Source organism: Vespa mandarinia, chromosome 9 (genome assembly GCF_050613455.1).
Source record: "Vespa mandarinia isolate Hongniang chromosome 9, ASM5061345v1, whole genome shotgun sequence".
Classification (NCBI taxonomy): Eukaryota; Metazoa; Arthropoda; class Insecta; order Hymenoptera; family Vespidae; genus Vespa; species Vespa mandarinia.
In genome coordinates this window covers 9,007,954-9,028,360 of record NC_140818.1, presented here as the reverse complement: position 1 = coordinate 9,028,360, position 20,407 = coordinate 9,007,954, and the positions used below count along the sequence as shown (strand labels likewise).

The 20,407-nt window shown below is 36.9% G+C and overlaps 4 protein-coding genes across 7 annotated transcripts; 3 read left to right on the top strand and 1 right to left on the bottom strand.

The window, feature by feature from the left end:
• Positions 1 to 45: 45 nt before the first annotated feature.
• LOC146872791 (uncharacterized) lies at positions 46 to 755 on the top strand (the record flags this gene model as incomplete). Its single annotated transcript, XM_085659442.1, has 3 exons — positions 46 to 165; positions 247 to 474; positions 550 to 755. Coding segments are annotated over 3 exons (504 nt in total), but the record flags the coding sequence as incomplete, so codon positions are not given.
• Positions 756 to 947: 192 nt separating this feature from the next.
• mEFTs (elongation factor Ts, mitochondrial) lies at positions 948 to 2,751 on the bottom strand. 4 transcript variants are annotated; one of them, XM_035862510.2, is made up of 4 exons: positions 2,711 to 2,751; positions 2,131 to 2,286; positions 1,512 to 2,040; positions 948 to 1,433 (listed from the first exon to the last, which is right to left on the bottom strand). In XM_035862510.2, exons 2-4 carry the CDS (start codon positions 2,284 to 2,286, stop codon positions 1,210 to 1,212), a joined length of 909 nt encoding a protein of 302 aa, XP_035718403.1. In that variant the 5' UTR covers positions 2,711 to 2,751; the 3' UTR covers positions 948 to 1,209. The 4 variants fall into 4 exon arrangements, with proteins under 4 accessions (XP_035718403.1, XP_085515361.1, XP_035718404.1 ...); XM_085659235.1 differs by having other exon boundaries at positions 2,706 to 2,726; XM_035862511.2 differs by lacking the exon at positions 2,711 to 2,751 and adding an exon at positions 2,544 to 2,678.
• Positions 2,752 to 3,097: 346 nt separating this feature from the next.
• Positions 3,098 to 3,759, top strand: LOC146872790 (dynein axonemal heavy chain 7). The gene is made up of 3 exons (XM_085659156.1): positions 3,098 to 3,129; positions 3,202 to 3,508; positions 3,598 to 3,759. Exons 1-3 carry the CDS (start codon positions 3,098 to 3,100, stop codon positions 3,757 to 3,759), a joined length of 501 nt encoding a protein of 166 aa, XP_085515282.1.
• Positions 3,760 to 4,814: 1,055 nt separating this feature from the next.
• On the top strand, positions 4,815 to 18,023 carry Dhc36C (Dynein heavy chain at 36C). Its single transcript, XM_085659155.1, has 29 exons — positions 4,815 to 5,023; positions 5,099 to 5,403; positions 5,561 to 6,389; positions 6,492 to 6,872; positions 6,943 to 7,379; positions 7,479 to 7,594; positions 7,782 to 9,167; positions 9,252 to 9,449; positions 9,525 to 9,656; positions 9,752 to 10,807; positions 10,873 to 11,046; positions 11,112 to 11,284; positions 11,356 to 12,361; positions 12,480 to 12,668; positions 12,776 to 13,854; positions 14,019 to 14,210; positions 14,277 to 14,503; positions 14,570 to 14,940; positions 15,131 to 15,311; positions 15,409 to 15,707; positions 15,786 to 15,950; positions 16,042 to 16,282; positions 16,359 to 16,648; positions 16,735 to 16,752; positions 16,824 to 16,844; positions 16,937 to 17,174; positions 17,238 to 17,389; positions 17,467 to 17,748; positions 17,817 to 18,023. The coding sequence occupies exons 1-29, from the start codon at positions 4,815 to 4,817 to the stop codon at positions 18,021 to 18,023; spliced, it is 10,554 nt and encodes a 3,517-aa protein (XP_085515281.1).
• Positions 18,024 to 20,407: the final 2,384 nt, after the last annotated feature.

Genomic DNA, 20,407 nt, shown 5'->3' with positions numbered 1-20,407 from the left:
TCGACACGTTAATGCTACGCTATGACAAATTTTTAACGCGCATCTATTTCTTCGCGAACAGTAGACAATTTTTCTTGGAACGAGAGTAACTTTTTATCCAGAACGAAAAGTGAAGTGAGTTTGGCCGGTAACCTTGGTCGCAGCGTTTCTTCCAAAGAAGTACAGGTTCGATCAATCGAAAATCTTCATTGTATCTTTCAGTTATAAATTCAGATAAGTTTGACAAATTGCCTTCTTCGATGATAGGTCAGCTTCATTAATTGCAAAGAATCGAAAAGTTTTACGTCTGCTTTTGAACAACTGAACTTAGATGTTAATTCTAAAAATAGTACGGAATTAGTTCAAAGAACGTGCGATGTACAGACTGATCCTCTATATGATCACGAAACTGAAAATATGATCACAGGCTTTCAAACTAGAGAGATCCCATCCTTTCGTTTGGTCATTCAGGGTCCTGAAATTTTAAAATTTCAGGCAATGTCGTTATATACATTAAGAATTTTTTTGTTCTCTCAATTACTAATTTATACGTATATAATTTGATAACAGGGTACAAAATATGCATCAAAAGATATCGCACGTTATTGGAAGAAAGACTCACGAATGTGGCTTTGGAAGTCCGGACAGCGTGCGAATAATCAACAACAGCCAGAACATTCTATGCATCTATGTATATCGGAGCAGAATTTCAAAAGATTTCAATGAAGAAGAAATTTAAATTTATAGTACTTTTTCCATGAGAAAAATTACCTGATAAAAATCATAATTTATATATATATATATATATATATATATATATATATATATATATTTTTTTTTTTTATATTTATTTACACTCGCAGAAATATTGATGATTTAACAAAGATCTTGTTTATTAATATATACGATATATTTTAATATGCCTTTAATAAAGCGTTTTATAATATTTATAAATTTGTTCGATTCAAAAACATAAAATAACAAGTTTTCATACGTTAGTTATATATACATCTACGATTCGATCCATTTTTTAATATGTTCAGGTAAAAGCTTTTCTTTGATAAAGTAAACATTCTAACTATTATTTCAAACTTTTGAGATCAAGCAGATTCGTAAAAAGTATATTATTTGATATGGAAAAGTAATTGAAGCGCGATCGACTGTAGAAATATTTGTAAATTATGAAAAATTTATATTGAAGAATTTACTTTTTATCATTCGATTTTAATATTAACCACAAACTTCGACAGAATCTAACAACTTATTTCCATTTAGTTTTTCGCCTATTTCGAATCTTGCAAAATCTAAGACTTCTACTTGTGCATCCCTTAGAACTTGTTGTACCGAAAGACTAGGATCCAATAGAAATTCCTGATATATTAAACAGATTTCATTATCCATATCGATGTTTGGCTGATCCACTGTATTATTTCCTACTTTGATTGGATTCATACCTGTTAAGATAAAAAAAGAATATGTATTTACTATTAATAGATATTTACTTTAATCGACTACGAAAAATGTCTACGAACCAATGATGTGTTGACAAAGTTGAGTTCCAAGTATCATTTTATCCTCTTTACCTTTGACGGCTATTAATGCTCCGTATCTTCCAAAAGATACAGGAATAGGATTCATAGGAGCTGGATGCGTACCTCCGAATACTACTGCATCACCCTGTACTCGCATACATAAAGCTCGCCTTAAAGTTATATTTTCACCGATAGTACCTATAGTCAAGGCAGAATGATCGGCTAAAGTCTTTCCATCGTTCGCAGGTAATGCTTTTAAAGTATCCGTGTCCAATGAAAATCTCTCGACTTCGTTATTACTATTCAATGTCCTTGCATGGCACAATGTTGCTGCCAGTACAATTTCTGCTAGACCATGAAACTTTTTGTTTCTCGCAACAAAATCTGTTTCACAGTTTATTTCTACGAGTGCACCGTAATTTTTTTCTACGATCACTGCGATCAGACCTTGAGTAGTACATCTACCTTGGAGTTTTGCTGCTTGAATCCATCCGTGCTGCTGAGCTTGCTCTTTCAGCCATACTTCTGCCTACAGTAAGGAAAAACTAAAAAATTCTGTTGTAAGGTAATAAAATCAGAGAGTACAAAAGTATTTTATATTTCTTACGGATTATAATACCTTTGCAATATCATTGGAATTTAATTCTAATGCCTTTTTGCAATTTGCAAAAGTATATCCAGTTTTCTTCCTTAGTTTTGCTAGAAGCGACTTATTTGAGGTTTGCCATAGCAAACTGTTTGTATGAACGAATCGAACTATACGGCTAGAGATCATCTGAAATTGCCAAATATTAAGTATTAACGAGTAAATGAAAGGTAAGAAAAGCCAGGTGGTATTTAAGTAACTTAACCTATAAAATCTCTTAAGATATTTAGGAGGTAACGAAAAGTCCGTCTTATGAAATAATGAAATGATCCAAAGCTAAATCGTAAATTTATAAATCCGAAAAGACTAATTAATCTATGACTTTCTTACGGATCAATGATTTTCGTTGCTTGGAAACTAAAATCAATTGAAGTCGTTGCTTCTACCTGTATTCAATATCGAGTTCGTATAGAGGAGAAATATTCTAAATAGAAATAAAGAAAGATCATTTTCAAAAGATCATCATGCAACACCTGCGAAAGACTATTAGAGGATCGTAATTTTTTAACAAACGATAAATTAAAATTTATTTGGATAAAGACGCTCACCGTACCTTGTCCGTGATAAAAGTAAGAGCATAGGCAACGCCCTCGAGACAATAAGTGTACAAAGTTTGAACTAAAGTTACCAATACGTACGTATGTTTGAAATAAAATCATTTAATTAGAATGATTTAAACGTTATTGCATTTTCTCTCGCAAATAATTGTTGGTCGGAATAAAATATGAAGAAAATGGATTGCAAGTGCTCGATTAAAAGTATCGATCAAATTCGAGATACGAAAGTGCAAAAGAGAGAATCCACCGAATTTTTTAAAATGTCTAGATTGATGGATAGCAAAGTAGAACCGTTATTCCATTTACCGAAAGAATTGATCGATTGTACGAAATTCAAAAGGAAAAAAACTGAACAAACCAACGTACGAAAGACATCGTACACGATGCGTCGACTTAAAAGGGAAAAGTTTCGTCGGTAAGTCGATAAAATTCTATAGGATCAAATTTTGTTTTCGCAATAAAATCGTTTGTTCTCTCTCGTTCATAGACATTTAGTCGGTTTAATAATGAAACCGGAATTATCGGAAATGAATGAGGATTTACAGATTGACAAAAGTATGAATAAATATTATTATTATATCCATTACGGTGCCGATACGACTCAGATCGCGCGAGTTCAAGAGGATGTTTTGAATAAAATATTGAGCCTAGTTCCGCGTAAATTGCTCAACAGATTCGTCGATTACACGAATAAATTGTTGATGGAAATAGAAGAAGATTTTTCGATGAATATAAAGAGGGCCGTATTAGAATCAACATTGTTGTATCCTTACGATGAAAATCTGCGTTACAAGGTTTTCAGATAAATTTAACTGATTATTCATGTCTCGCGCTGCGAGGGAAGCATTAATGTTGAAAATTGCTGACGATGATTGTATTGTAGGATGAAACCCCAATGGTTCGAGTCGATACTCAATATATCGAACGATACAGATATATTCTGGAAAAGAGCATACATTTAATAAATCCATGCATGAGAATGACTTTAGAACAATGGATTGTCGATTACGAGTACGTAATTACGGATTTGCTTCCACTTATCTGATACATCCACATCTATTTTTCAGGACATTTCGCTTGTTTGACTCGAAAGGCATTGCCTCGCATAAAGAGAGTTGGGATTTAATAGATTTTCAGAATTTAATTTTTCGACAAATCGCTAAGGCGAAGCGCAGTTTGTACAAGTCTTGGTACATTGGTATACAAGATATATATCTCGAGGTGAAATAACGTCGATTGCTTTCATTATATAATATATAAAGATTTTTTTTTTTTTTTTTTTTTTATTCAAATATAATTCCGAAACTCATTTCTCTAGAATAATAGGAAGAATTTCGTGCCTAGTCCTTTGCAACGTAAGAGCTTTAAAAGATTTTTCGATTGCACTGCAACGTTGATGGAGTCTCAACTGTTGGAAGTGTGCGAGAAAACCCTTCAGGATTTTATGAAATACATCGTTACGTACGCGGTAAGTACATCCTTTAAACTTTCAACGAGGTTTATATAAAGAACCATCGTTTATTACGAAATACTATCCTAAAATTTTCCTTTATTTAACAGCCTTCCACTTCTAGTTTTAAAATAAATTTAGTAATAAAATCGAGGAACTTGGTATTCGAACCGACGTTCGAACAATTTAAAGAAACATTTTGCAATATTTTAGACAATTTTTGCGAGGCAGTGCAAAATTTCGAAAGACTCGAAACTCAACTTTATCTCGACTGGGGTGGTCCGCATACATTTCTTAAGGTATTCAAGAGACAGATAGAGAGAGAGAGAGAGAGAGAGAGAGAGAGAGAGAGAGAGAGAGGGAGAGGGGGGGAGAGACTGTTATTTTATCTAAAAATCGCTATAATTTTTTATTCTTCTAGCCGAACATATCAAAGACTATGATCGAAGAATCGAAAAAAGAAATTTGCGATTTGATTGAAAGATTAAGGCTTCTTCCGGAAGAATATTTAGTGAAATTGAACGAGTAATTAATATAATAATATACGCTTCTCTTTAAAAATAGATCTTCTAATCTTTCGATATCGCAGGTATATGCATCTTTACGACGATCAAGAAAAGGAAGCTGTAAATCTTTTTCTGGCAGATCAAATGAATACTTTAAAAAATTACGAAGAGAAGATTGAATTCTATCACAAACTTGCAATAAATATACCGTTAGAAATAGAAAAGACCATATTCGAAGAATTTTTTGAAATCTCTTTCAAGACATTCATCGAATTTTTAGTTAATGAAGTTAATGATTTCAAAGACGCACTAATTAATCATTTAGTTACTATATATCAGACTATCGGGGAAAAGTATGTCCTTCATTTTATGTATAATATATGTTTTAAAAAATATCGATTGGAAAGGTTCTAATATTTAGAATTTAGCATTATAGAAGAATATAAGACAATAACGGATAATATTTTGAGTCAACCAGCAAACACTTCCATTTTAATGGAGTTAATTGCTTATGTAAGAAAAATCGAAGATATCACGCTGACGAATTTAGAAGATAAACTGCAGACAATAATGGATCACATTCTTCTTCTTTCGAACTATCACTTATTGACGAAAGAAGAAATAAATAGGAATAACACTGCCTTCCAATGGTATCATAAGATTCCCGAGATTCTAGAGGATAATCGATCGATGGTTGAGAATAAGATTAAAGAATTTCAAGACGCTCTTAAAGGTGCGCTTTTAATTTTCTTTCAAGTTTTCATGATAATCTTCATTTTCTAAACTCGTACTTAATACAGGATAGTCACGTTTTTCTTGTAAAACTCGTAATAAAAGGAGAGGATTCGCGTTAATTTTTAATGCAATTTTCGTTATATCCTTTCGAACAGTTAGATATCAAAAATTTAAAGAAGAATTGGAAGCTTATGCCGAACAGGTGGAAGACGTACAATATTGGGGAGACATCGATGAGGTGTTTCGATATCAAAAGAAGGCTCAGACCTTGGAGAATAAGTTGATCGCCGCTATGGAAAAGATCGACAAATTCAACGAGGAAGAGACATCCTTTGATTGGGAGATAACTCAATATCCGCTTCGTAAAAAAATTGCTGATCGATTAGCACCTTTTAAGAGACTCTTCGATACTACTTGCGAATACCTTATCAAATACGACCAATGGATAAAATCCATGATCGGTAGTTACGAACCAGAAATTATTAACGACGAAGTTGACCAAGCTTATAGATCGATTTATAAGCTGGAAAAAAGTTTTCTAGAGCCTGAATCTAGAAATTTAGCCGCTACGGTACTCGAAAGAATAGAAGATTTTAAAGATCGTATTCCTGTAATCTTGACACTCGGTAATCCTGGATTAAAGGCCCGTCATTGGATTCAAATTTCGAATATTATCGATATTCCTATAAAATTTGATGCCGATCTAACACTTGAAAAAATACTTGATATGCATTTGGACAGATATATTGATCTGTTTGAAGACATATCCGAGGGTGCCACCAAGGAGAACAATTTAGAGAGGGCTATGGATAAGATGGAAAAAGAATGGTTAGATTTGGCTTTTACTATCAATCCTTATAAGGACACTGGCACGTATGTGCTTGCAAGTGTTGACGAGATACAATTGTTACTCGATGATCATATCATGAAAGCGATTACTATTAGAAATTCGCCTCAAATCAAACCTTTTGAGCCACGAATTCTGTACGTTCGATCTTTTATCTATTGTTTTTATAAAGTTTCAATAAAATCACACGCGATGAAAGGAGACGTGTATAATTTCATAATTTTCTCTATTTCTAACAGGAAATGGTTACACAAGCTACATTTATTAGAAGATATTTTGGATCAGTGGTTGAAAGTTCAATCCATCTGGATGTATTTAGAACCGATCTTCTCATCTCCCGATATTCAGCAGCAAATGCCGGAGGAAGGCCGAAAATTTTCAGCAGTTGACAAAACGTGGCGTGATATAATGAAAACTGTAGAAGCCGATCCTCGCGTATTAACCGTCATTGAAATAGATAAAATGTTGGAAAGGTTGAAGAAGAGTTTTGCCTTCCTCGAATTAATTCAGAAAGGTCTTAATGATTATTTAGAGAAGAAAAGATTATTCTTTCCCCGTTTTTTCTTCTTGTCGAATGACGAGTTATTAGAAATACTTTCGGAGACCAAAGACCCTATGAGGTAAGTATTTTCGCTTACACGATCGGATATTTGTCATATAACGCTGAAATATATTGATAATATGATATAGAGTTCAGCCACATTTGAAGAAGTGTTTCGAAGGAATAGCCAAGTTAAAGTTTAACGAAGAACTCGATGTACTAGCAATGATATCATCCCAAGACGAAGAGGTACTTTTAATAAATACGATATCAACTACAGCAGCAAGAGGCCAAGTCGAGAAATGGTTGATCGAACTGGAAAGATTAATGCGACAAAGCATACGGCAAGTCGTAAAAGATGCGCTAGATGCTTATTTCATAAAGGAAAGAGTGGCATGGGTTTTAGATTGGCCTGGACAAACCATTCTCTGTGTTGGACAAATGTATTGGACTCAACAAATCGAAGAAGGGATGTTACGTGGCGTTGACGGTCTACTTGATTATTTCAATCAAAGTCAAACAGAATTAAATGACATCATATCGATAATAAGAGGGAAGCTACCGAAGCAGAATCGTATTTCATTAGGTAATCAAATGGATTCGATATTTAATGCACAATAATATTTTTGATTTTTATGAAAATTTTATCGTTTTTTGATACTTATCGATATTTCTTAAATATTAGAAGCTTTGGTTACAATGGATGTTCATGGGAAGGACGTGCTCGAAAGTCTCTGTCAGGAGGAAGTAACGAAAAACAGTGATTTTAGGTGGCTTTGTCAACTTCGTTATTATTGGCTGGTAAATAGGATGTCGATGAATATCCGAATATGCTTATTTAGATCGACATATATATATATAAAAAAAAACACACACACACACACACACATACATGTATGTATGTATGCATTTATGCATATACGCATGCATGTATGTATAACGCATAACATATATATCGATATATATGTTGAAAATTCTCTTCAATTAGGACGAAAACATGTGGGCTTATATGATAAATTCGTATATAGCATATGGTTACGAATATCTCGGAAACACATCGAGATTAGTGATAACACCATTGACCGATCGATGTTATCGTACACTGTTTGGTGCTTTGAGCCTTCATTTGGGTGGCGCGCCCGAGGGACCAGCAGGAACGGGAAAAACTGAAACCACAAAGGATCTAGCAAAGGCAATGGCCAAGCAGTGCGTTGTCTTCAATTGTTCGGAGGGTCTCGATTATTTAGCACTTGGTAAATTCTTCAAAGGTATTGCTTCTTGCGGTGCTTGGTCTTGCTTCGACGAGTTCAATCGCATCGATCTCGAAGTACTTTCGGTCGTTGCACAACAAATCTTAACGATACAACGTGCTGTCAATGCCGGAGCCGAAAAGATTATTTTCGAGGGAACGGAGATCTTTATAGATCCTACCTGTGCTATCTTCATCACGATGAATCCTGGGTACGCTGGAAGATCGGAATTACCGGATAACTTGAAAGCTCTCTTCCGACCGGTTGCCATGATGGTACCCGATTACGCGCTCATAGCCGAGAATACTCTCTATTCTTATGGTTTCTATAATGGAAGACCTCTCGCGGTTAAGATCGTTACAGCTTACAAGCTTTGTTCCGAGCAACTTAGTAGTCAACATCATTACGATTACGGTATGAGAGCCGTTAAGTCAGTTCTAATTGCTGCTGGAAATTTAAAATTGCGATATCCCGAGGAATCAGAAGATATATTAATATTGAGGAGTATCTTGGACGTTAATCTGCCAAAGTTCCTCGTTCACGATCTTCCACTTTTCGAAGGAATAGCTTCGGATCTATTCCCTGGCATTGTGCTACCTACTCCAGATTACACGCATATCAACCAGTGCACTAGAGACGCCTGTCAGGCAGCAAATATTCAATGTACGGATTTATTTCTCGGGAAAATACAACAGATCTACGAGATGATGATCGTTCGACATGGGTTCATGGTAGTTGGTTTACCCTTTGGTGGAAAGACTACCGCTTACAGGATGTTGGCCGATTGCCTGGGTTTGCTCGAGGATCGTGGACTGATGGATGAGCATCGAGTGGAGATTACCGTCATCAATCCTAAGGCTATCACGATGGGTCAACTCTATGGTCAGTTTGACCCTGCCTCTCACGAGTGGAGCGATGGAGTGCTCGCTGTTAGTTATAGGGCATTTGCGGTTTCTACTAACGAGAACAGAAAGTGGTTGGTATTTGACGGACCCGTAGACGCCTTGTGGATCGAAAATATGAATACCGTACTGGACGATAACAAAAAGCTCTGTCTCACTTCGGGAGAAATTATCCAGTTGGCGCCCACGACGAATTTGATTTTTGAACCCATGGATTTGGAGGTACTCAAGATGACAACATCTATTCGACGCTTTTACATTAAATATCTTTAATATTAAAATCTGTTAATTCTCATTATTTCTCAGGTTGCCTCTCCGGCTACTGTATCGAGATGTGGTATGATATATATGGAACCGATAAGTCTTGGCTGGAGACCGCTATTAACTTCTTGGCTAAACACGCTTCCTCCTTCGATCAATGAACACGTTAAAAATCACTTGGAGCAAATGTATATGAGATTCTGTCCACCTCTTTTACATTTAATACGTCGTTGCGGAGCTAAGGTAGATAATGTATCAACAGATTTTCATTCTTGTACCCGATCGATTCTCTGTACCCGATTTCTTTTTCGTAATTAGGAAATGATCACTATGCCAGACGCTAATCTCACGAGATCGGTTATGCATTTTTTTGATTGTTTCATGGACGATTTTTACGATGAAAATTATATTCGTACGTTATCGGATTTGGATGTTAGAGCTCAGGTGGAGGTAATCTTTTCTTATTCATATTGGCGCACATTGAGCCACGTTGATCATGAAGATAGGAAGAATATTACTTCATCGTATCGTCTGTCCTATCGTAGGGTTGCTTCTTATTTTCTTGTATCTGGGCGATGGGCGGAACGCTGATGGTAAATTATCGAGAATGGTTCAATATACTCTTTAGAGCGCTTTTAGCTACCGAATTTGCAATTGACGTCAGAGAACGATTTTCTATAACCGATGAAATTCCTGATTTAAAAAAGCCCTATGTCTCTGCTATGCCAATAATCGGATTGGTTTACGATTATAAATTTGTAAAAGAGGGTAAAGGAAAGTGGAAACCTTGGCTGGATGATTTGCAAGATGTTCCACCAATACCACAAGATATACCGGTGAATCAAATAATTGTCTCGACTGTCGAGACAATACGATATTTTCATATTTTCCGATATTTAATATGTCACCATAAACCTGTGCTTCTGGTTGGCCCGACTGGTACAGGAAAGTCGGTGTACATTATGGATTTTCTTCTGAAGAGAAATAATTCTGAGATATTCAAGCCGCTCTTTGCAATATTCTCGGCACAAACGACGGCCAATCAGACGCAAGATATTATTATGAGTAAATTAGATAGAAGGAAGAAAGGCGTGTACGGGGCCACACCCGGTTCTTACTGCGTCGTTTTCGTCGATGACATTTCTATGCCGCAAAAGGAAGAATATGGTGCTCAACCACCCATCGAATTGCTTCGACAATTATTGGATCATTCGACCTGGTATGATTTGCAGGAAGTTGTACCGATCAAGCTGATGGATATTCAATTAATTTGCGCTATGGGACCACCGGCGACCGGTCTCGATGTTACGCCGAGATTCAAGAGGCACTTTGTTACATTAGGCATATCCGAGTTCGATGACGAGGTCATGGTGATGATCTTCAGTAAAATAATGTCCTGGCATTTGAAAGGCCAAGATTTTTCACCTCTTTTCGATCCTTGCGTCGATTATATCGTTAATGCTACATTGAATATTTACAAAAAGACTAGACAATATCTTTTACCTATACCTGCCAAATCTCATTATCTGTTCAATTTGCGTGATTTTTCAAGAGTCATTCAAGGCATCTTGCTTTCCACTCCCGAGTCGATTTCTACCCTCGTAAGTGACAACGAATCTCAATGATTTATTTTATACTTTCTAATCACACGACGACGTAATCGCAGGCTGGAATGAAACGTTTGTGGGTTCACGAAGTCCTTCGCGTTTACGGAGATCGTCTTGTGGACGACATGGACATTCGATGGTTGGTCGAAGAAATAAAGAAAACAGTGAGAGATTATATGGACGATAAAATGGAACACCTTTTCAATGATCTGCTTGAAGGATCTGAAACTGAAGTAAAATATCTAATATTTAAATTGTTTTCACATTTCTAATTTATTTTTCCTTTATGGATTATCAGATAACGGAATTGCAACTACGGAATTTAGTTTATTGCGATTTTCAAGATCCAATGGCTGATAAAAAATTATACGTAGAGGTGGATGACTGGGATAAACTTGCTTTTATAGTAGATGATTATCTAACAGAATATAACGAGTTATCAAGGACACCCATGAATCTGGTTCTCTTTAGGTTCGAAATCTTTCTACATTACGTAAGCGTCACGTATTATCTCTACGTATGATGATTTTCTTTCTTTTCAGATTTGCGATAGAACATCTTTCAAAGATTTGCCGAGTAATGATGCAGCCCCGAAGTCATGCAATGCTCATTGGCGTCGGTGGTTCCGGTCGGCAATCGTTAACAAGGCTAGCCGTTCACATTTCGGATTATGACCTCTTTCAAGTAGAAATGTCTCAACAGTATGGCCTTCACGAATGGCACGAGGACTTGAAGACTATTTTGAAGAGAAGTGCTGCGAGCGATCTGCATACCGCATTTCTCTTTATGGACACACAGATTAAAGAGGAAATTTTCTTGGAGGATGTGAGCAACTTGTTAAATTCCGGTGAAGTTCCGAATCTTTTTGCTCTCGACGAGAAATCGGAGATATGTGAGAATATGCGACAAATCGATAGGCAAAGGGACAAATCGGTACAAACCGATGGCAGTCCCGTAGCTCTCTTCAACTTCTTTGTACAGACAGTTCGTGAACATTTGCATGTGGTTGTGACGATGTCACCGATCGGTGACAACTTTCGTATAAGAATTCGTAAATTTCCTGCTTTAGTCAACTGTTGTACGATCGATTGGTTTCAACCTTGGCCGGAGGATGCACTTCTCGCGGTGGCTACCAAATTTTTAAGGGATATAGAAATGCCGGTCGAAGAACGCGACGCTTGCATCGAAATGTGTCAATTCTTTCATACGTCAACGCAGGAACTCTCGAAGGAATTTTTAAGGAAGGCCAGGAGATATAATTACGTCACGCCGACCTCGTACCTCGAATTAATTAACACGTTCAAAGATCTTCTAGGGAAGAAAAGGAGAGAAATTTTCGAAAGTAAAAGAAGATATGAAGCGGGCCTTGGAAAATTAGACAGTACACATAAGCAGGTAGAAAAGATGCAAGAGATATTGGTAGCTTTGCAACCGAAATTAATAGTTGCTGCGAAAGATGTCGAAGCGATGTTTCGCGACGTGCAAAATGAGAGCGAAGAAGTTAGCGCGATGGAACAAATCGTCAAAGTAGACGAACAAGCTGCTTTGGTAAATTCATATTGAACATATTTTTATGCTAGATATTGCCTTTGTTTACGCATAAATGTTTTTTGTCATCCGTCCTAATGCGATTTTTCGTTCACGTCTGTTGTTTCAAATAACGCAGGTGGTTGCTGGAGAAGCAGATGCGATACGTGCGGAATGCGATGCCGATTTGCAAGAAGTTATGCCGATATTAAATGCAGCGAATGCCGCTCTGAACACCCTCACTTCTCAGGATATTCAGATCGTTAAATCTATGAAACGTCCTCCGGCCGGTGTAAGGCTAGTCATGGAGGCCGTTTGCATATTAAAGGTCATCCGCAATATATATATATATATATTTTTTTTTTTTCTTTTCTTTCCTTTTATCGAGTAGTACTTTAATACGCGATATTGAATAAGAAAAAGGATATATTATAGGACATCAAGCCAGATAGAGTTCATACGCCAGAAGGAATCGTAGAAGATTATTGGAAGGCCTCTCTTCGAATTTTAGGGGATATGAAATTTCTAGAATCGCTTTTACTTTATGACAAAGACAATGTCCCTGAGAAAATAATGACGAAGATACGTACGACTATTTTAACAAATCCGGATTTCGATCCTGAAAGGGTTAGACACGTTTCTACGGCTTGCGAGGGTCTCTGTAGATGGGTTATCGCCTTGTCCGAATATGACAAGGTCGCTAAAGTCGTCGCGCCTAAAAAGGAAGCGTTGGCTCAAGCGGAAGGTGACTATGCGGTTGCTATGAAACAATTGAACATTAAGAGGAGTCAATTGCAAGAGGTGCAAGAAAGACTGACCAACCTGGAAAAGCTTTTGGCTCAAAGAGAGGCCGAATACAAAGCCATGACCGATGAAGTTCTCGACTGCGAAGAAAAACTCAGAAGAGCAAAAGAATTGATCGGTGGTTTAGGAGGAGAATATACAAGATGGTCTGACACTGCTAAGGCCTTGGGAGAACGTTACTATTCATTAACCGGTGACATTCTTATTGGATCCGGTATTGTAGCCTACTTGGGTGTTTTTACGACGCAATACCGACAGAAACAAATTGAAAACTGGGTACAAATTTGTATAGATCTCCATGTGATTTGCACGGAAGACTATCAATTGACTCAAGTCCTTGGCGATCCTGTCCTGATCAGATCATGGAATATTTTTGGTCTTCCAAGTGATCTCTTTTCGATCGATAATGCAATAATCGTAACGAACGCTCGACGATGGCCTCTCATGATCGATCCTCAGAGTCAAGCGAACAAGTGGGTGAAGAATATGGAGAAGGCATCTAATATTAATGTTATTAAATTGGATCAATCGGATTATATGAGAGTTCTTGAGAACGCCATACAGTTCGGTCAACCTGTGTTACTGGAGAACATTGGCGAAGAATTGGATGCCGCTCTGGAACCTCTTTTATTGAAGCAGACTTTTAAATCTGGCGGTGAGATTTGCATTAAACTCGGGGACTCCATTATCGAGTATTCCGATAAATTCCGGTACGTTCGTGCAGCTATCTGCGAATTTACGATATTCTTTAGCAATAAAACTTTTGGATAGAAATCCGTGTAATTCGATCATTAAATTTCATTCTTCCATCGCGTTGGTTTATTAAGTTTTTCGATATATTAGATACAAGTTGTTCATACATTTTTTCATACAGATTTTACATCACCACGAAATTACGCAACCCACATTATCTGCCTGAAGTAATAGTAAAAGTTACTTTATTGAATTTTATGATTACTCCAATTGGACTGGAAGATCAACTATTGGGTATTGTCGTTGCAAAAGAGAGGCCAGATTTGGAGTCAGAAAAGAATCAATTGATTATTCAGGGTGCAGCCAATAAAAAGTATGACAAATGGAAAGACAATATTATTTCGTAAATAATATGAAAAATCATTATTAATAATTGTAGAATGCTAAAGGAAATAGAAGACAAGATATTGGAAGTATTATCCGCGTCCGAGGAGAATATTCTCGAAGATGAAACAGCGATTCATATCCTCAGTTCTTCGAAAATTCTTGCCGACGAGATTCAAGCTAAACAAGCGGTCGCCGAAGTCACCGAAAAGTCCATCGACGAAGCAAGATTGCAATACACGTCCATTGCCGTTTATAGTACCGTTCTCTTTTTTACAATCGGTAAGGCTTTTGTTCGATTTGTTCTCAGATCGTGAAACTAACGACAGAAAACGTTGACATTCGCAGCGGTCTTGGCAAATATCGATCCGATGTATCAATATTCTTTGGTTTGGTTCGTCAATCTCTTTAAACATACTATCGAAAATACTCCAGTAGTTGAAGATATACAGCAACGATTGCAAGATCTCACCAAATTTTTCACTCGTTCACTCTATGTGAACATATGCCGGTCGTTGTTTGAGAAAGATAAGCTTCTCTTCTCTCTACTTTTGGTGGTAAATCTATTGAACAAGAAAGGAGAGATATCGATGGCACAATGGATGTTTTTGCTAACAGGCGGTGTTGGTCTTGAAAACCCTTTCGAAAATCCTACCAAATGGCTTCCAACAAAGTCCTGGGATGAATTGTGTCGTCTGAGCGAAGTTACGGGTTTTCTGGTAAGAGCATACGTTTTTATCCTTCCGACTAAGAAATGGCACAAATTTCGGAACTAATTTTTATTTTTTACTTATTCATTCATTTCTTTCTTTTTTGTTCGTTCGAATCAATAACGACTCGTCTATTATCAATTCGTAAATTTATTCTAAAGGTATACGTATGCATATCTGCTAGTTTTTATATTGACAGAAAATCAAAGACGTTTTCGTCGAGAACATCGACGCTTGGAAGTCCATATTTGATGATAAAGAACCTGAAAAATTAATTTTTCCTATACCTTACGATAAACTCTCCATGTTCGAAAGAATGCTGGTGTTACGGTGTATACGACCTGACAAAGTTGTGCCTGCTGTACAAAATTTCGTGGAAGGTAACTTGAGAATTTAATTAAAAAAATATAAAAGTATTTGGATCTTTCGTGATGAAATATTGTTTACTTTTCCTTTTTTTTTTTTTTTTCCTTGTAGAAAAATTAGGACGAGAATTTATCGAGCCGCCACCATTCGATTTGATAGCTGCTTACGCGGATTCACATTCTTGTATACCCCTTATATTCGTCCTTACACCTGGTGCCGATCCTATGGCCATTTTATTGAAATTCGCTGATGATCAGGGCTTTGGAACTAATAGGCTTTTTTCCTTATCCCTCGGCCAAGGACAAGGTGTTATCGCTACAGAACTCATCGACGAGGGTACGAAAAATGGTACTTGGGTTGTTCTACAAAATTGTCACCTTGCTAAAAGTTTCATGCCACTTCTGGAAAAGGTAAACACGTCCTACTCGTTTTCATCTCATTCATGTATATTTTTTCGAAATACGAAATCAGCATGAAGATCTTTTTAGATTTGCGATAATTTCACTATCGAAACTGTGCATCCGGATTTTCGATTATGGCTGACTAGTTATCCAGTTGATCACTTTCCGGTTAGCATACTTCAAGACGGAGTTAAGATGACCAATGAACCTCCTAAAGGATTGCGTGCTAATATCACTAGGTCTTATTTACAAGTAACGTCGAAATTAAAATATATTTTTCACAGTAGATGCGACAATATTGTATTGATATTAAAATATGATTTTTTAATTGAATGCATTCAAGGATCCCATATCCGAAGAAGAATTTTTCGAATCGTCGAAGCAAATCGAAAATTTTAAAAAACTTTTATTTTGCTTATGCTTCTTCCATGCGATTATACAGGAACGAAGAAAATTCGGTCCGATCGGTTGGAACAATCAATATGAATTTAATGAGACCGATCTTAGAATTAGTGCCCTGCAATTGAAAATTTTTTTGGATCAATACGAAGACGTTCAATTCACTGCACTGAAATATTTGACAGGTATCGAAAGATAACGATTCAAACGAGTTGCTTTCAAGTATGATCGGAGGATATATGATTATTTTTTATTTTCAAGGCGAATGTAATTATGGTGGACGTGTAACCGACGAATGGGATAGGAGAACGTTAACAACGATTTTACAGAAATATTATTGCGAGGAATCGGTAACGATAGAAAATTATTCCTTTGATGAAACTGGTATTTATTATGTCCCGCAAGTTGACAAGCACGAAGAATTTCTGGAATACATTAAATCGCTTCCTATGACAACCGCCCCTAGTATTTTCGGTATGAACGAGAATGCGGACATTATAAAGGATCAACAGGAAACATATGTGATGTTTACATCGCTCCTAACTACACAGGTATAACGCATAATAAAGAAATCGAACGTAAAAGTTTTATCGTAGTTTAGAATTCATTATAATTTTTCCTTGATGTGTTGCTACAGGAATCGGAAGAAGTAAAGGTAAGTTACGTATAATAAGCAAAATGAAACATGAAACGTATTAATTATACTTTTTTCATTGCGTGCGTTAGATAAAGAAATTAAGGAGTAAGGTAAAATTAAGTATTAATAGATCTTAGAAACAATGTCGATGTTGTAATCGTTGAGTTGACGTTAATAAATGTTATATGTTTTTTACGTGAAGGATACAGCAGAAACTGAAGTAGATACAGAAAAATTGCCAGACGATATTGTTTTCGCTGTCGCCAACGACATTTTGACAAAGCTACCTAACGACTTTAATCTGACGGATGCACTGGAAAAATATCCTACATTGTATGAAGAAAGCATGAATACGGTATTGGTTCAAGAAATGGGAAGATTCAACAAGCTGTTGCAAACGATTAGGAGCAGTGTCGTGAACGTTCAGAAAGCGATTAAAGGTATACGATGAATCGGTTTCGCGCTTCGATGACTCTTTCATGGTATCGTGAAATTGACCTTAGGTCTTCTGATCATGAACCCGGATCTTGAAGAGGTATATACGTCGATAATGATAGGAAAGATACCGGAAACATGGATGAGAAATTCTTATCCCTCATTGAAACCACTTGGCAGTTATATTCTCGATTTCTTAAAAAGATTGAATTTCCTTCAGGTGATCATCTGCATTCTATCTTACATATGTACTTACTTAAAACGATTTACGATTTGTTTCATCTATTCGACTAACAGACTTGGTACGAGGAAGGTGCTCCTATAACATTCTGGATCTCTGGATTTTACTTCACCCAAGCTTTTCTTACCGGTGCTCGACAAAATTATTCGAGAAAATACAAGATTCCTATAGATTTGTTAATATACGATTTCGAACCATTAAAAGAAACGATATTCGATATACCTCCTGACGATGGGGTTTATGTTTATGGATTATTTCTCGACGGGGCTCGTTTCAATATGAGGACTATGAAATTAGACGAATCCTTGCCAAAAATTTTATACGAAAATGTACCTTACGTAAGTGATCTCGTTAAAACGCAAAGAACATTATTAGAATTATAGATATGATTCATATGATGCTTTAGATATGGTTCATCCCGAAGACGAAGGATGAAATATCTGAGAGAAATACTTACATCTGTCCAGTTTATAAGACAGCAGAAAGGAGGGGTGTACTTTCGACGACTGGACATTCGACGAACTTTGTAATCGCCGTATGGCTCCCGACGGAACTTTCATCAGAGCATTGGATTCTCAGAGGCGTTGCCATGCTATGCCAATTATCGCATTAATGAAAACGGAAAAGGGGATCACTAGGCTTCTATAATACACCCTCTCTCTCTTTCTCTCTCTCTCTTTCTATCTTTTTAATAAGTGCGCGCGCGTGTGTGTAGAGAGTAAAAAAGAAAGAAAGAGAGAGAGAGAGAGAGAGAGAGAGAGAGAGAGAGAGAGAGAGAGAGAGAGAGAGAGAAACAAAACAAAAAGAAGAGGATTGAAGGCCTTGAAAAAAGCCTTCAATTTTGTTTACACTTCATTCATGCACAATCACGTAGACGTAACGTTGACCGGCTCTAACGACGAAGAGAATTCACGCGTAAGGGTGTACCCGAAGCGACAATATGGATTTTATCGACAATTAAAAATAGCCTTTGCTGCTTCACACTTGACGTCCTTCGATCGAAACATCGTGCCTTTCTTTTCTCACTACCTTCTTAAGAACAACTACTTATATTCTTCTATACCATTTTTTTATTTATTCATTTATTCATTATAAAAAATAGTACATTTCCGAAGAAGTATGGGTTTCACGATTATTGCTAGTACATAATGCTTCTCGGAAATATCGAATATGACGATTGGAAAATATTGGAGGAAATTCGTATTTTTCAATACGCACGGGCAGCTTCCGATGAAAATATCGCAAAAAGTAATGCATTGGTGAGACGATATCTCTATCCTTCTCCTCATCTCTTTCTCTACATTCGAAAGAGGATATTCGAGCTCTCGTTGCAACATCAAAGCTATCGTTCGAAGGAGACGAATCGAGCGCGCGAATCGAACTGCTTTCCATCGTATAAACTCAACATTTTCATGCAAGCTGCATCCAACTAAATCCAGCCGTGCCCGTTCGACGAATAAACTCACACACGGGCTTAACTTATCCCCGATATGTGGAGAACTCATCGAACTCGACTCACAATTCACATAGGAACAAAACGAAGCTTTGTTCGATCGGTCGACGTCACAGTGCTATCCACGAATTATATGTTAAAACCTACAATCGATACTGAAATCTTTCAGTCGTTCCAATTCACAAAATCCGAAGTTACTCTCGGTTAAGAAAAGCGATGGACGTTCGATTGATGGCTCAAAAGGAAAAAGCTCGATTCAATTTCATCCACCGAATTCGTCCTTTTCTATTAGTTCTCACCTCTAGGACTATACTTTTTCCTTTCTCCCATATCGTAAATCTTTGTAGGACGGTCGATCTGCGCTAAAGACTTTTACTGTGAAAAATCACTAACGTGATCACTCGTTGGTTCTCATAAACTATCGAAAGGATATAAAATTTGAAGGAAACGTAGGGGTTTATCTTTATACAAGAGAAGAGAGAGGAAAAGAAGAGAAGAGAAGAGAAGAGAAGAAGAAAGAGATTCTTTTGATATCAATCTCAATAAACATAAATTGATCATAATTAAGCTTGATATTCTATTCACTATAATGACTAAAACTCGACTTGTGGATTAAATTTTCATCAAAATGATATTTCATGCAAAATACGACATTTATCAAAGGAATACATCATGTTGAAATTAAAATTCATCTATATTCCATATCCATGAAACCTATCAAATTAAATATTAAATATTGTAACGATTCGACTCACGATCGCGTTCGATTCATCGAAACAATGATCACCTTGCTTTTTCAGGTAAAGCGTGAATTCCTATGCAAATCGTTATCGTAAATATTGCAAGGGGATATCAAGAGGGCAAAGGCAGGTGCGGGAGAGATTTCGAAGGCGAGGCGACGTATACATACAACGTCCATGAGATGAGAGAGAGAGAGAGAGAGAGACAGAGAGAGAGACAGAGAGAGAAAGAGAGAGAGTGAGTGAGATAGAACTGCCGCGGGCGTCGTGGCAGCATCGAGGTTGAGGAAAAGTGGGTGGCACGTATGTGTATGTGTATGTGTGTGTTACCTCGGTGGCGGCACCCTGTCTACCCGGACCGAGATCGCCGGAGGCTCGTTGCCTAGCGACCCCGTATTGATCTCTCCCCGTATCTCGGCTTTTCCCCTTTCTCGCACGTTTCTCTCTCTCTCTCTCTCTCTCTCTCTCTCTCTCTCTATCTATCTATCTCTCATACTCCAGCTTCTTCCCTCTTTCTCGTCCCCGTCTCGTTAATCTTCGTCCTTTCTCCTACGTCCCTTCTACAAAACGATATTCCATCATTCTTTCCTTTCGTCCCAACCCCTTCCACATGATTTTTTCTTGCCTCTCGTCCTTCTCGATGAATTTTTGCATAGACTTTTAGATGGCTAGCTTGTCTATGAATGTCTTTGTACCTACATATATTAATGTTAGGATAGACGACTAGTTCCGTTACAGGCCGATTGAAATAGGAGAATATAAAGTCCGAAGAAAAAAATTTGATTATTGATAATTATAGTAATT